Genomic DNA, 17579 nt, shown 5'->3' with positions numbered 1-17579 from the left:
TGATGAGGGCTGAGTAGAAAGCGTTGGAAGGGAGCTTAAGTGCCATCAAGAACGTGCAGTGACTGTGCCAACTGCGGCAAGTCACTAGCCGAACACAGCAGAACGAGCGGGAAACGAGACACAAGTCATCTGCCGAGAAGCATTTAATAAGCTCTTTAGCGCTGTTAGAGAGGGTTCACATCAGGTGAATGAGCTCCGATAGCTGCTCACGGTCTAATAAAAGAGTGCCAGCGGCACAGGAGTGGGAGTACACAATGTACTGCGCAGGGAACAGCTACTGTCCTCAGCAGCATCTCTGGCACCTTAACAGCTTGCTTTCAACAGGCCATACTGAGCTGCTCTGCATAAGAGTGCCTGCTAAATTAATACATCTAAATATGCCGAAATGAGCACCTGTTACTAACAAGCCATGAAGAAAAGCCTCTGGGGTTCATAGAGTAATAACACTCTTTTGGTTCCCTAAAGAACCATGTCTAAAAAAAAGATCTGTGAGTGTGAAGAACATTTTAAAGGTTTGAAAGAACTTATACTTGTTACATGAAACAATATAAAGATTCTATACCTATGTATTCTTTCAGAGACCTTCCATATATGGAGGTTCTTTAATTGTTTCATGAGGACATTTCACAGTAAACTTTATTTTCTGAAATCAAAGAATTCAATGTAGTAAGTAAACATTTTTAAAGTTGTCAAACATACCATTCACACACAAGTCCATATGGTCCACAAATTGAAACTAAGATGCAGAAACATCCAATCTTGAAACCACCATTTTTTGCGATGCTGCAAAAACTAATGCATTTACATCCATCCATCCATCCATCCATCCATCCATCCATTATCTTCCGCTTGTCCGGGGTTCGGGTCGCGGGGGCAGCATCCTAAGCAATGAAGCCCAGACCTCCCTTTCCCCAGCCACTTCCACCAGCTCTCCAAGGGGGATTCCGAGGCGCTCCCAGGCCAGCTGGGCGATATAGTCGCGCCAGCGTGTCCTGGGTCTTCCCCGGGGTCTCCTCCCAGGTGGACTCGCCTGTGACACCTCCCGAGGGAGGCGTCCAGGAGGCATCCTAACCAGATGCCCGAACCACCTCAGCTGGTTCCTCTCGACGTGAAGAAGCAGCGGCTCTACTCCGAGTCCCTCCCGGATGACTGAACTTCTCACCCTATCTCTAAGGGAGAGTCCAGACACCCTGCGGAGGGCACTCATTTCGGCCGCTTGTATTCGCGATCTTATTCTTTCGGTCATTACCCAAAGCTCATGACCATAGGTGAGGGTGGGAACATAGATCGACCGGTAAATCGAGAGCCTTGCCTTATGGCTCAGCTCTTTCTTTACCACAACAGACCGGTAAAGAGCCCGCATCACTGCTGACCCAGCACCAATCCGCCTGTCAATCTCCCGCTCCCTTGTACCATCACTCGTGAACAAGACCCCGAGATACTTGAACTCCTCCACTTGAGGCAAGAGCCTATCCCCGACCCAGAGAGGGCTCTCCACCCTTTTCCGCCTGAGAACCATGGTCTCGGATTTAGAGGTACTGATTCTCATCCCAGCCGCTTCACACTCGGCTGCAAACCGATCCAGCGAAAGCTGAAGTTCGCGGCCTGATGTCCCCAATAGGACCACATCATCTGCAAACAGCAGTGATGTGACCCTGAGGTCACCAAACCGGACACCCTCCATCCCTTGACTGCGCCTAGAAATTCTATCCATAAAAATTATGAATAGAATCGGTGACAAAGGGCAGCCCTGACGGAGTCCAACTCTCACTGGGAACGAGTCTGACTTACTGCCGGCTATGCGAACCAAACTCCAGCTTTGTTTGTACAGGGCCTGAATGGCTCGTAGCAAAGAGCCATGTACCCCGTACTCCCGAAGCACCTCCCACAGAATACCCCGGGGAACACAGTCGAATGCCTTCTCCAGATCCACAAAGCACATGTGGACTGGTTGGGCAAACTCCCATGAACCCTCCAGAATCCTGGAGAGGGTGAAGAGTTGGTCCAGTGTTCCACGACCAGGGCGGAACCCGCACTGTTCCTCCTGGATCCGAGGTTCGACTATAAGCCGGACTCTCTTCTCCAGTACCCCTGCATAGACCTTGCCAGGGAGGCTGAGGAGTGTGATTCCCCTGTAGTTGGAACACACCCTCCGGTCCCCTTTTTTAAAAAGAGGCACCACCACCCCAGTGTGCCAATCCAGTGGCACCGCCCCCGATGTCCACGCAATGTTGAAAAGGCGTGTCAGCCAAGACAGCCCCACAACATCCAGAGCCTTGAGGAACTCAGGGCGGATCTCATCCACCCCTGGAGCCTGGCCACCAAGGAGCTTCTTAACTACCTTAGCGACTTCGGCCTCAGTAATGGACAAGCCTATTCCCATGTCCCCAGACTCAGCCTCCTCACTGGAGAACGTGTCGGTGGGATTGAGAAGGTCCTCAAAGTATTCCTTCCACCGCCCAATGACGTCTTCAGTCGAAGTCAGCAGCACACCATCTCCACTATATACAGTGCTAGTGGCACACTGCTTTCCCCTTCTGAGTCGCCTGACGGTTTGCCAGAATCTTTTCGGAGCCGACTTAAAGTCAGTTTCCAAGGCATCACCAAACTCCTCCCATACACGGGTTTTTGCCTTGGCGACAACTGAAGCCGCAGATCGCTTGGCCTGTCGATACCTGCCAGCTGCCTCTGGTGTCCCACAGGCCAACCATGCCCGGTAGGACTCCTTCTTCAGCTCGACGGCATCTCTCACCTGGGGTGTCCACCACCGGGTTCGAGGATTACCACCCCGACAGGCACCAACTACCTTACGGCCACAGCTACAGTCAGCCGCTTCAGCAATGGAGGAACGGAACATGGCCCATTCTGAGTCAATGTCCCCCACCTCCCCCGATATCTGGTCAAAGTTCTGACGGAGGTGTGAGTTGAAGATCAATCTGACAGGTTCTTCTGCTAGACGTTCCCAGCAAACCCTCACTATGCGTTTGGGCTTGCCTGGTCTGACCGGCATCTTCCCCCACCACCTGATCCAACTCACCACCAGGTGGTGATCAGTTGACAGCTCAGCTCCTCTCTTTACCCGAGTGTCCAAAACACATGGCCGCAAGTCCGATGACACGACTACAAAGTCAATCATTGAACTGCGGCCTAGGGTGTCCTGGTGCCATGTGCACTTATGGACATCCTTGTGTTCAAACATGGTGTTCGTGATGGACAAACTGTGGTTTGCGCAGAAGTCCAAAAACTGAACACCACTCGGGTTCAGATCAGAGAGGCCATTCATCCCAATCACACCCCTCCAGGTCTCACTGTCATTGCCCACGTGAGCGTTGAAGTCCCCCAGTAGGACAATCGAGTCTCCAGGAGGAGCACTTTCAAGCACCCTTCCCAAGGACTCTAAGAAGGCTGGGTACTCTGAACTGCTGTTCGGTGCATAAGCACAGACAACAGTCAGGACCCGTTCCCCAACCCGAAGGCGTAGGGAAGCTACCCTCTCGTCCACCGGAGAAAACCCCAACATACAGGCACCGAGTCGAGGGGCTATGAGAAAGCCCACACCTGCCCGCCGCCTCTCACCATGGGCAACTCCAGAAAAGCATAAAGTTCAGCCCCTCTCAAGGAGATTGGACCCAGAGCCCAAGCTGTGTGTTGAGGTGAGCCCGACTATATGTAGCTGGTATCTCTCAACCTCGCGCACCAACTCAGGCTCCTTCCCCGCCAGTGAGGTAACGTTCCAAGTTCCAAAAGCCAGTTTCAGCAACCGAGGATCAGAACGCCAAGGCCCACGCCTTCGGATGCTGCCCGATCCACAACGCACCGAACCCCTACTACTGCCCCTCCCATTGGTGGTGGGTCGATGGGAGGTAATGCATTTACATATTTCAGCATATTCAGCCTACAGCAGTTAAGCTGACTGCTTTTTTGAATGAGGCACATTACTAGGCAGTCAATCAAAACAGTAATGATTTACATATATCTGTCTTATTAGGCAAAATAACCAAAACAGCCTGTTTAACTTGAATAGAGTGAGGCTGGAAAAATGGTCGGGTAAAAATGAATGATTGTTTTTAGTATGTGAATCCACAAAAATGTGGACGTCCGAGAAAAAATACAATAAAAATGTCGAATATGAACCACTTGTTATAAAACGTTCTTCGTATTCATAACTCCGCAATCTTCATTCTTCAGAAAAATAAAATTGTATCGCTCGGGAACTTTACACTCAAGTCTCTTTTACAAAAATGGTTCTTTAGAAGAACTGACTAATCAACAGTTCTTCTGTGACACTGTACAAAGTGTCTCTCACTGTGTCTCTCACTAACCCCAGATGAAGTGGAACAGCCAAGACATATCTGGTATCTGAAGTTTGCTTCTTTAATTTCACACTGAAAGTACAAGGTTAATAGCTAACAGGTATGGAAGCCTAGGATACACCAATTAGCACTGTGCCAACCACATGTCTAAACTTCCACATGTTTTTTTTTAAAGTGCAGTGAGAATGTAGTTGTTAGATTTATTAGCCTCATAACTCAGGACTCCAACTCCAGGCTGAAAGATTACATTTGGTCTAAAGTTGCAATTTTCGGTTGTCCATTGTTTGCCAAACTATTTCTTAAATGTAGGACAAGACTGCTTTAACACAATGGAAACATGCTGTGACCAAACGGAAGAATATAGTAAAATAACTAACTTTTAACAAAGTGTTTATAAAGAGCTACCTGACAGATTTCAAACAGAACATGAAGGTTTTCTCTAGCTCTGATGTAGGACTAACATGTGGTGTTCACTATATCCCACTGAGCTGTGTTTTCTCCCAGGATCCTCATGTGAGGCTGCGCTACTGCTTCAGTTTGAACCATAGCAGGCATTACTGAGCATTTGTGCCCAAAATGCAGCCTTCAGGCTTTGGAAGCTAACAGCTTTAAAGCCTTAGCTTGATTCCTTCCAGATTTAAGCAGCTAGTGCTTCCTGATTGTCTTTGTTCCAAATAAAATCACCTTGACAACATGAATGTGAATGTTAGGTAAGTATAAGGGGGTGTATTATCATAAATAATTCATATGGAGCGCTTTCAGGAAGGCAGCCTACAGGAGTTAGCTGGGCAGAATGATCATTTGTTCTTATTTGATCTTTCTGTAGACATTTCACATACATATCACTACAAAAGACAAATGAGAAAATTATATTAAAATGCATAAGGAATTAAAAGTAATTTCAAGTTTATCTGTTCTAATATGTGTGATTAACATATGAAAGAGGGCTGAATAAATGCTATATTCCCTAGAGCCCCACAAAAAAGTTTGGAATAAGAGTTCAGAAGTTTATAATCAATGTTTTTAACCATATAAAACCAGTTTGATTGCAGATGTGTGTAAATGAGATTGTGTGGCAACAGTGAATTCAAAACAGGCAGTTTTTTTGTAATTTATATGCTTGAGTGTATGGAGAGGGGAGTGGATGTTAGGTTTGAATGTTTATTTGCTACAGTCTCTTTCAGTTCACAAAGTGTGGAAAATGCTGATTTTAACTTTTTTTTATTTTTATTTTTTTAAAGTGTCCAGATTGATGACCTGTGCTGCAGATGATTCTAAAATGACTAAGAAAACTAACATAAGGATGTCAAAAAGTCAAAATGAACTTAGGATACATTTAATACAATTAATAATAAAATCAAATTAATAATAACTTTTGCTTTCTCAGAATACCTCGTGATGTCTAGATGATAATACAGACATCTGTAAAATTAATTTTAGATATCAAATAACAAAATTCAATATATTCATTATATGTGATTCCAAACTTTTGAACGGTTGTGTACTCTGGCAACAAGCACTTGATCTCAAAAAGCTGAACAGTTGGAGGCAGCAGAAGGGTAGGCCTGATGAAAATATCATGGGTGACCTTAGTGTCAGCTGACACACAGAAGCACTGTTCTCCCCTCCTGATTCACAACGTCCTACAGAAAACTGCACACACACAAGTATGAGTGAATGAATGAGCATAAGAGCACTCCAGCCGCTCAGTTCCATCCATAATCTGCACTCATGCGTCATTAGTGGGGAGAAAAGAGTCACGACAAAAAGGCGAATCACGACTCAGAACAGAAGAGGACACAGAAACTGTTATCCCCAAAATCTAAGATTACCCTCCTACATTACTAGCAGCCCCTCTATCCAGCCTGAGGGCCATGAGCAAAAAGGGCAGGAAGGGATGGAAGTGGAAAAAAAAGGAGGCCTGCAAGTTATGATTATTTGTATGATCAATTGATCTAGCAACTAATTTTTCAATGAATTGACTAACTAAGTTATCTGCCACTTTGCCACGCCATATCACCACCATCATTCATATTTCCCCCATGGTGTATTGCATTCTGTCAAACAATACAATACAATATAAAGCATGTATTGTAATAGCACAGTACTTAAAGACTATTTAATGAGCTGTCACCACTAATTTTAACAAAAATAGTCATGTCCATTTTAAAAGGCCTTAGAATAAAATAAAAACATTTTTAATAAAATCATGCAAATTTTAAAATTATAAATCATGCATACCCTTTCAAAAATTCCCAAAGGTTGGGAAACCACTTTGTGAACAACTGCGTGAGCAAATAGTCCAACAGTTTAAGAACAACGTTTCTCAAGGTGCAATTGCAAGGAATCTGGGGATTTTATCATTTACAATCCATAATATCATCAAAAGATTCAGAGAATCTGGATAAATCTCTGCAAGTAAGCAGCAAGGCAGAAAAGCAACATTGAATGCCCGTGACCTTCGATCCCTCAGGCGGCACTGCATTAAAAACCGACATCATTCTGTAACGGATATTATCACATGGGCTCAAGAACATTTCTGAAAACCACAGTTCGTCGCTCCATCTACAAGTGCAAGTTAAAACTCTGCCATGCAAAGTGAAAGCCATATATTAACAACGCCGGCTTCTCTGGGCCCGAGCTCATCTGAGATGGACTGACGCAAAGTGGAAAAGTGTCCTGTGGTCTGACGAGTCCACATTTCAAATCATGGAAGTCGTGTCCTCTGGGACAAAGAGGAAAATGATTGTCTGGATTCTTATCAGTGCAAAGTTCAAAAGCCAGCATCTCTGATAGTATAGAGGTGTGTTAGTGCCCATGGCATGGGTAACTTGCACATCTGTGAAGGCACCATTAATGCTGAAAGGTACATACAGGTTTTGGGGCAATATATGCTGCCATCCAAGCAACATCTTTTTCAGGGACGTCCTGCTTATTTCAGCAAGACAATGCCAAGCCACATTCTGCACGTGTTATAACAGCGTGGCTTCGTAGTAAAAGAGTGCGGGTACTAGACTGACCTGCCTGCAGTCCAGACCTGTCTCCCATTGAAAATGTGTGGCGCATTATGAAGTGCAAAATACGACAACGGAGACCCCGGACTGTTGAGCAACTGAAGTTGTACATCAAGCAAGAATGGGAACGAATTCCACCTTCAAAGCTTCAACAATTAGTGTCCTCAGTTCCCAAACGCTTATTGAGTGTTGTTAAAAGGAGAGGTGATGTAACACAGTGGTAAACATGCTCCTCTCCCAACTTCTTTGGAACGTGTTGCAGGCATCAAAATTAGTGAATATTTGCAAAAAACAATAAAGTTTATCTGTTTGAACATTAAATATCTTGTCTTGTACTCAATTGAATATAGGTTGAAAAGGATTTGCAAATCATCGTATTCTATTTTTATTTATGTTTTACACAACGTCCAAACTTCAATGGAATTGGGGTTGTACATGTATTTGTCATAAAGGCATGGAAAGAAAAACAGTCTAGTTCTAAGGGAGAAACAGAGGCTGGAAAATGGTCATGCAAAAATTAATTAGGACTGTTTTTGGTACATAAACCCATACAAACATCACAAGTGGAACGCAGAGGTACAAAAAAAAATCATGCAAATTAGTCAGGGATTTTTTTAAAGAAGATTAACATGAATTTTAAAGATTAACATGAACATTTTTTAAACCGTGAAATCAAGTTTAATCAGGCAATTGTGCCAGCCATAGAGCATTTATTATTTATTTATTTATTTTTTTTTAAAAGTAAATAACATCAAATTTTTCCCATAATCACTGTCAACTAATCGACTTTGTGGACTACTAGTTGCAGCCGTAAGCCCTGCTCTCCCTGTTCCCAGCGGAGGAATGTGCTGTGGCAGCCAGAGCAAACTGAGGTTTATCTACAGCGGGAGCGCTGGAATCAACACCCAGACAGGCCTGGCCACAAAGTGAAGAACTGCCACCATACAGAGGGAACACTTAAGTGAGGTTTAGATTCTTTCCCCCTTAAAAAATAAGCTTCCTGAATGTTGCAGACCTGTGTGCTTCACAAGCTCATTAGTTTCTTTTTGTGCTGCAGAACGTGCCTTAATTGGCCAAAAACAGATTGTGGTAGAAAAAAAAAGTATGACATATAGTCTTTGGATGCACTAAAGACTGTTAAAACCAAACAATTTTTACAAATGTAAAGACCACTGCCTTTGCTTAATAGCAATGCACCACTTTCCATACCTACTACTGTAAGCCAACAAGTGGCATGAAATAATAATTAGGTGGTTGCTATAACATAATGGAATGATGTTGAGCGCAATGCTCCATTACGCTTTACTGCTAATTTGTACTTTAGGTACTACCAAGGAATGGCATTACAAAGCCAGCAGGCAGCCCCTGCAGTGTGCTGAACTTCTAGGCTACGGTGTTCTACTGTTCTATGGAGTTATATACACCCACTCTCACTTGTCTCAGTGACAGGCATATTGTAGCTGTAATGTACCCCCCTCCCACCCCTGCTGTAATTGCTGTGGTGTCTCAGGGGTATCCGAGTGTGTAGCTTGGGGCTGCACTGCAGTAACCTGACAGGTCCCTTTCCAGTGTGATTAATGAGAGCATTGGGCTAATCTCAAGCAGCCTAAGGTGAATGTGTGCAGGGAAGGCCCCTAAATGCAGTCCTGCTGCAGAGAGAAGCAGCTTTAGGCCCACAGTCCCAGCTCAGACCCAACTCTGCAACTACATCATGCAGACTCTTCCTGGCCATCACTCTTTTTAAAGGTACCTTACACAGGGTATGCTGCAGCCCCTATCTACCATGACCTTTCCAAGTTCCAGGGCTGCCTCTTCCATGTTCACTAGTCAGTTTCTATGTCGAAGCATTCTTGGTCAACTACAGCCAGGAATAAACCATAAGAAATGTTCTTTGGTGTCAATTCACACTGCATGCTTGAATCGGCAGGCGTATATGGCCAAAAGTCTAAAAAATGTACGCTCAAAAAGCGAGAAAAGATTTGGTTTAATTGACATACTACAAGGTGGGGGTTCACACTGTACATAAAACATGATCTCTATGCACAATTCTGTCTTTTGACAATTAATATGCAATAAGGACATTCAAAACTATTTTCTGGCAGTCAACTAATTGTATTTATTCACATTGTTTTTATGTGACATCTACAATAGTGGACTATAAACAGTAGATATTTCTGCAAGTGGAAGTTTGGGCCGGGCGGCACGGTGGCGTGCTGGGTAGCGCTGTCGACCTCACAGTAAGGAGGGCCTGGGTTTGATTCCCCAATCGGGCGACCGGGGTCGTCTCTGTGTGGAGTTTGCATTTTCTCCCCGTGTCTGCGTGGGTTTCCTCCAGGTTCTCCGGTTTCCTCCCACAGTCCAAAGACATGCAGTCAGGCTAATTGGACAGGCTAAATTGCTCCTAGGTGTGAGTGACTTTGAGTGTGTCTGTCTGCCCTGCGATGGACTGGCAACCTGTCCAGGGTGTATCCTGCCTTCTGCCTGAAGACTGCTGGGATAGGCTCCAGCACCCCCCCACGACCCTGACGGAGAAGCGGCTTAGAAAATGGATGGATGGATGGAAGTTTGGGCTATGCAGTAAATGAGTCTCCATATGCACTCACCAAGCACTTTATTAAAAACACTATAATAGGATTGGGTAGGGCATCCCTTTGCTCTCTAACGTCCCTCAATTCTTCTGGCATGGATTCCACAAGATGATGGAAACATTCCTTCGATATTCTGATACATGTTAACATCACTGCATCATGCAGTTCCCGCAGATTTTTTCAGGTGCACTTCTATGCTGTGAATTTCCCATTTTACCACATCCCAGAGGTGTTCTATTGGATTCAGACCCAGTGACTGGGAAGGCCACTGAAGAACGCTGACCATTTCCATGTTCATGAACCCAGTTTGAGACCGCTTGTACTTTGTGACATGGTGCATTATCATGCTGGAAGCAGCCATTAGAAAATGGGTAAATAGTGGCCATGAAAGAATGCACACGGTCAAGCAATTCAAGCCATGACTGACTGGCATTAAAGGGCCCAAAGGGTGCCATGAAAACATTTGTCACATTATTACCCCACCTCCACCAGCCTGTACTATTGGCACAAGGCAGGCTTGGGCAATGGATTCATGCCTTTAGTGCCGTCTGTGTGAAATTGTCATTCAGCAGACTATGCTACGTTTTTCTGGTCTTCAATTGTCTGGGTTTGGGGAGTCCTGTGCCCACTGAAGTTTCAGCTTTCTGTTCTTGGCTGACAGAAATGGAACCCGGTATGATCTTTTGCTGTTGTAGGCCATCCTCAAAGTTTGACGTGTTGTGCATTCTGAGATGCTTTTCTGGTTAACAAAACTGTACAGAGTGGTTATCTGAGTTTCTGTAGCCTTTCTATTAGATCGAACCAGTCTGGTCGTTCTCTGTTGACCTCTCTCATCAATAAAGTCAAATGACTGACAATGCTTTTTTCTTTATTGCACAATTCGGAGCAGATACTAGAGCATGAGAATGTTGTGCATGGAAATACCGGATCAGCAGTTAGGTGTTTCAGCATAGAAACACTCAATCCAGCCCCTGTCTGACACCAACAATAATGCCAGTCAAAATGACTGAGATCACGTTTTCCCCATTCTCATAGTTGATGTGAACTTTATATATGGCTGTTGGCCTGTATCTGCATGATCTACATGACTATACTGCTGCCACATGATTGGCTGATTAGAAAAATACATGAATGAGTAGGTGTATAGGTGTTCCTAATAAAAGTGCCAGGTGAGCGCATGTTTGAGCATTGTTTTATTTTAGCAGTGTACACAATTTCCACATTTCACCCCCGACTCAGTAGTCACCACTAGTCTTGTGACTTTATTTTCAAAATATGCTGGTATTTTAAAAGTCGCTTGAAGAAAAAAAAAAACTTTAGCCAGGGACAGCTCTACCTTCAAACAACTTTTCAAGAATGTAATGCGGATGTAAGGGAGCGAGGAGCGAAGTAAAAGCCATCACCATCACACAACTTCCTCTGCACGCCAAGACCTAACAATGCAGTGAGAAGCAGACCGATTCCATCAGTCATTCTCTGAACACAAAGCCTGCGCAGAGCAGCTCTGCTGGCAGCCTCTCAGAACCACTCCAATGAGCACCAGTTAAAGTCCACACTTCTCTATTTTCTTTTTTTCTGTCTGCAAAATTTGGTGCTTTCATTTTCCCATCCGTACATGCATTCCTCTCAGCACACAGACTGTAAATGATGTGTGAAGCTGTGGTGCGAATTCGTGAAAGAGATTTGAGCAGTTCATTTGTGCTGCCTACTGAGATGAGTGCAAGAGAAACTTCAGGTGAGTTAAAGGCTCATCTCTCCCTTTTACTTCTTTCATTCCTTCGTTCTTCTCTTCTGGTCTGGCAGGAGGAGATAGTGGGTGAAGTGCTCCTTGTGGGAGCTTGATGGGAGACTTAACAAAGACAGGCTGAGAAAAGGCAGACAGAAAAAGAGAGACAGAGATAGAGAGTACATTCCTTTGATGCCCCTGGGCTCAACTGTTGGCCGCTTTCCTTGTTAATCCAAACTCACAGGGCCTGCTGACGGGCCTTTCATGTGCTGAAAAGGGCCGCTCAGCCTTTTGGGACCGAAGGCCATCCCGTCTGCAGTAGCAAAGTAATCTGCTAACAGACGGCTTGGATAAAGACAAACGGCCAATCTAAATCTCTGGACTTGCAGACCCGCGGACTACAGGCAAAGTCCACAGGGCCACAGTGCTATCTGTCGATTCTGCCATTATTCAAGTCGACAAGGGGGATCATGTGAACTTCCATAGAGTCTGCATGCATGCAGGCTTTGCTTTTGGAATGTCCCTAAATTCATATCCAAACAGACATACAAACAAACAACATTGGAGCTGTTGTCCCAACGTAAGCAATACACAATGCACATCAAGACTGTGTTCTTATTTTCAGACAGTGATCAACTCATACACATGTAGACTAGACATGATACTGAGCACTTAAAAATCCTTGAGATCAGAGATCTGGAGATTTTGGTTGAGCAAAAAACCTCAATACCACTCTCCTCTAGCCAGCGTTTCCACTGGCCGGCTCTAGTACCTGACCGCAAGCCTCCTCACACCGGCTCTGCACCATTACTCCAGTTTGTTTGCCTCTGTGCATGCATGAGGCCTGAAAGGTTCACACTGTGCATTCTCTGAAGAACAGGCAGTTCTTCTCAGCCAACGCACCCAGAGATGCATTACTAAATACATTCCACAGAACATGGCTTAGTTGTGCTCCACTGCACAAAAATGCAACCTCTGTGACGGAATGCCTGCTCTTGCATTAATACACGCACAAAAAGTGAACACTATCTGCATGTAGGATCAACATGCAGGGGTTGAGACAGAGACAGAGTCATTTTTAAACGGTTGCTCTAAATGGGCCTGAACCAGGAAGCAGCTACAGAGAGATAAGTGTGCTGCAGTTGCGTCAGAGGAAGCAGAGATATCTGACTGGCGGAGCAGGAAGGCATTTTACCTGTCTTGCGGAGTGGGAAGTCATTTTTGGAGTCGTAGAGACCCAGCACTGGGTGGTTATAGGTGGAAATCCCTGTCTGAGGGGGAGAACTCTGGTCCAGTGAACTGTGCTGGGTTTTCCTGTAGAAAACACAAAATAACACAGGGTTACTCAGGAGAAGGTGATGCTGAGAGTCTTTGGACAACAGGATTTTCTCTCTTTTATTTTTTTCTGGTGGCAGTGACTGCACAAAACTGACACTTTCCATTTAAACTGAAAGCAAAAGTAACGACAAACAAGTGAACTTAAATTTATGAATTACCTATATGAGCTACTTTTACAAACACAAATGATTAGAGTGGCTTAGTGAAAATGCCCAAATGAGAATGGTCTCTCTCTAACCGGAGCAGTGATCCAAACTGGAAAACCAACCAAAACCCAAAGAGTCAACATCACCTAGTCTAGGCCAGACAGCCTCAGACATCATAAACTACCTCAAAACAACATTTCAAAATATTATTTCATCTAAAATTAAAGGCCCTCACTGTCAAAAAGTGACCTTCTCGATAAATTGGCATTACAGGCCTGGACTAAATAAATATATACCAAAAAAATCTAAAAAACTTTATTCTAGTTTATAAAATGCTGAAAACTAATTGACAGATCTTTATAATATTACACTACAATCAGGACTACAGAAAAAAGGCTGAAATAATGGCTGTAACAGATTTCAATAGTTACATGTTTATAGCCCACTGGTTTAAACATAGGTCAGGTTTGCCTAGAGTATAACCGCAACAACGAGCCTCGGGTGTTGGAGGCTTTTTGTTTACTAACACAAACACAAACACACACTCTCACATGCACAACAGATACAACTAATCAAGAATCAGATACAAAAGAGCATCATCATCATCAGAAACAGCGCCACCTTCTACCACACAGAACCTTTTCCTGATCAAGGCAACGTCATGATGGTAGCTATGTTTTTTGTGCTTCATTTATTATTTTTTTTGGACCCAAAAAAAAAAAAATAATAAAATAGCTCAATCCGGGACAAAAGGTTGATGTTTTCCTACATCTGCAGTGTCAGAACACCTGGAACATATTCAAATCATCCTCTTCACCTCACCTTGCTTCATCGCCATCCAAAACAAGCTGCTCGTTTAAGAGCATGAGTGATGTGTTTGTAGAGTATGCTGCAATTAGCTGAATGACGTGCATTTCAACCAAGTGAGGATAAATGTTGTGATTAATAAAACATACTGGCTCTGCTGCAGCTTCCTTTTGTTCACATGTCACTGTTGATCTTACTGGAGAGGCAAAGCAGTAAACAATGTTTTATTGATGGACCACTATTTTTGAAGAAGACCAAAAGGTGGGCCCTTCAGAGTGAATCTGAGAAAGAATGTGAGGAGACAACTTTGAATTAGGGCCATCACGATTCATTAATTCAACTCAATTACACATTAAAACATCATAGATTAAAATATACCTTCTTGATTAATTTGCAAATGATGGGTTGGCTGCAATGATGAGTTTTCTTTCTGTTCTGTCTTACTCTAAGAAGCAGAGAGTGAAGGACACACCCACTTACTAGCTTTGAGGCCACATAATGAATTAGCAAGATAAAATATTAATGGTACTATTTTTGTAACGGTGGTAACATTTTCCTGGTTTGACCCTTCAAACTATCCTTAGTTTCATATTATATATATATATATATATATATATATATATATATATATATATATATATACACACATACATACACACACACACACACACAAAATTATATATGAGCATATAGAAAAATACATCGTTATCTTGTGAAAATATAATTTATGTTATGATAATGATATAAATAACTTCAGAGGTCAGAAGTGAAAGAAGTGAAAAAGCTTACATGAAAACTGTGATAAAAAAATCCACAGCCCTTTCAAGTTTTCCCGTAGCTACATTTATCACTGAATGATTCTTAAGTAAGCAAAATACACTACTAATGCCAGCAATATCAATAATATCAGTAGCGTTAGCACTGGAGGACACCTTTGGGAGACTATGTTGGTCAATGCTTGCAGGAGACCTAAATAAATCAATGAGATGTAAAGTAGTGGGATGAGAGAGCTACAGTCATAGAGGAATTGACTACTGTTGGTCCCACGAAATGCCAGTGATGAAAATCACTGTTAACTCTGGAAATCATATGATTTATTTCTTCACGTTTATGTACATCCTAAATTCATGATGTTTATGTATATCCTAAATTCACAAAATATGAAAACAGAGTTGCTGAATTATTTCAGAAAATAAATATATTCTGATGAGGCTTATTTTGTCCACTCATACAGCTATTACAAAATGTGCTGCTACTATATTTTAGCATTCATTCAATTTTAAATAAAAATAAAGCAAGAAAGACCAACACTGTCACGTTAAATAAAAAAAAAAAAAAATCATTCATTAGGGTAAAAAATGGTTTGGCTCTTTTGAAAAATTTAGATTCTAATATAAATCATCGAAATCGGCAGATAGCATGATTACTCAGACAGCATACTCATAGCTTACTCATAATTGGTAGTGATAGTCCTACTTTGACCCCCTCACTACTGTCTGTAAAGTCCAGTACATTAACAGAAACTTAGCACATATTTTTCTTTTTTCACTCTCATTCACACTATAAGCATTTATCTTGCTTCTTCCAGACATAAGTCCATGAAAAGGAGCAGTTGAGCGGCAAGGGAGGAGAAAAAAGACCCCCAAAATGCTAATATTCAGCCTGTACACTTGAAAGCGCAATCCTCCACTATCAGAGGCTCACAGCTAAGTGTGCGTGTGCGTGCATATCCACATTTCCCTTAGAACCTGCTGCAATGGCTGTTATCTTTCACACGGGGAAACTTCTGGTCCTCAAAACCTCCAAATGTCTCAACAAGCCAGAGGTGACAGACACCCCTTTTTTTTACTGAAAACTTTGAGTAGAGGGGGAAAAAATAACATGTCAGTCAAGAAAGTAATGAGGAACTCCAGACATGTCTAACTTTCTGGGCCAAATTCCTGAAAAGAGCTACGGCTGCTGTCTGGCTGCATGACTGTCGCTCACCTTGCAAGTGCAGATACTCATGCTTTGAAGTGAGGTGCCTGTGTGAGGGGAGGATGTTTGATATTTCAGCTTCTCCTGAAAAAGTGTGTGTTTGAAGTTGTGTAAGGTGTCTGTTTCAGAAGAGGCTGTAGCTCCCCCCCCACCCCCCGCAAGGCCGGCATGTTACTCACCCGTACCAGTAGCGAGGGTCACTGGGCATGCAGTGGTTGAGGCTCCTCTGGGCCAGCGCTTTCTTCTTATTCAGAACGAATTCCTGCAGACGCATCTTCACCTCCGTACTGGCCACTGCACCTGCCAATCACACAGCAGTACTGCTTTATATGTGTCTCCAGGACTCCTCAGTGCTCGTTGGCAGGCTTATTAACGAAAAGCATGACCAGTCAGGAGAGATTAGATTGTGTATTCTGTTTAAAGTGATTGTTCGGCACAAACTTTAATTATTACGTTTCCTCAAACTTCAAATGCATGCTGATCTACCAAAACATTTTGGTATCTGAACTTCACTTCCTCCACTTACCTTCACCCTAACACCGACCAGAGTATGTGAGGGGAGCAGAGTTGGAGGAGAGCAGGAACCAGAGAGGCACAATTTAGAAAACTCTCTCACTCTGTTACATTTCAATTCCATGAGCCTTTTTTCCACACATACAAACTCTGTGTGACATTAGCAATGGAAAAAACATGTCTGCTGTAGTGGAAATAACACTGATCTCAAAGTTATGCAGGCATTTAGACAAAGTCTCATGTCATGGATTTTTTTTTGTGTGACTGGTAACATAGACTGTTAAATGTTGCTTCTGTTGGAAGAAAACCTCATATTCATTCTTCTTGTTTTTCAGATTGACATTTTGAAAATGCCTGTTGCCCTTTACATTGTGTGTAAATATATAGAAGAATGGACCAAAAGAAGTGGCCCAAATTGACTTGGAAAAACTCAGGCTTTAAAAGTAAAGTAGGTTTTATCCTTTTCCTACAAAGATTATTCTCAAAGTTATTTTTGAGAAATGAGGTTTTATTCTGACAACAGCGATGTACATTTCTTTATCATATACAGTTCTCTGGTTTGTGACTTTCTGGGTTTAAATACTCCAAGCCTAGAAGAAAATTCTGTGTAGAATAAAACATTTAACAGGTTTGTCATTTAATAACAACTATAAATTCTAAAATTCATGAAGTGTGCAGTGCCTTGTATGTATATTCAAGACATAAAAGAAATTCACAATCAAGGCTGCATCAACTTATCAGTGCTGCTAACACTAACAAATTCTTGGCAACTAATCTCATCAACTAGCTCTCCTGAGCTCTCCTGATGACGTTTGCTCTCCCTGCTTATATAACGTGAATGAAGGATGGAAAACACAGACAGTGGAAATTACAACATAGGGTTATGATTCAGAAAGTCAAAAATATGGGGACACCATTTTAACATGATCTAAAATGACAGCTTCCTATATTATCTCTAATGGTCATGCGTGAGGATCCAGAGAAACCCATTCACGGCAGAAAATGACAAAAGATCAGCAAGCTGAGCTTTTAACAATCAAAAAGTTTAACAATCAAAAGTTAAAACCAGCATGTTTTTGTTTTACAGTTCCGTTTTGGTTTTAATGAAATAAACATTGACTGGCAGGATGAGCTGCATGGATAAATCATACTTATTC

General features: G+C 42.8%; 1 protein-coding gene across 3 annotated transcripts in view; it reads right to left on the bottom strand.

Moving 5' to 3' along the window:
• hdac4 (histone deacetylase 4) overlaps nucleotides 1–17579 on the bottom strand; it is a 226699-nt gene that overhangs the window by 73933 nt on the left and 135187 nt on the right. For all 3 annotated transcript variants that reach the window (XM_017691600.2, XM_037539185.1, XM_017691602.2), the window contains 2 exons: nucleotides 16089–16209; nucleotides 12837–12955 (listed from right to left, as the gene is read on the bottom strand). In XM_017691600.2, the coding sequence (XP_017547089.1) occupies nucleotides 12837–12955; nucleotides 16089–16209 (240 nt within the window). The remainder of the gene's footprint in view (nucleotides 1–12836; nucleotides 12956–16088; nucleotides 16210–17579) is intronic.

The sequence above is a fragment of the Pygocentrus nattereri genome, chromosome 6, assembly GCF_015220715.1.
Source record: "Pygocentrus nattereri isolate fPygNat1 chromosome 6, fPygNat1.pri, whole genome shotgun sequence".
NCBI classification, from domain to species: Eukaryota; Metazoa; Chordata; class Actinopteri; order Characiformes; family Serrasalmidae; genus Pygocentrus; species Pygocentrus nattereri.
The sequence above is the reverse complement of the archived record's forward strand: the minus strand, read 5'-3'. Positions and strand labels throughout refer to the sequence as shown.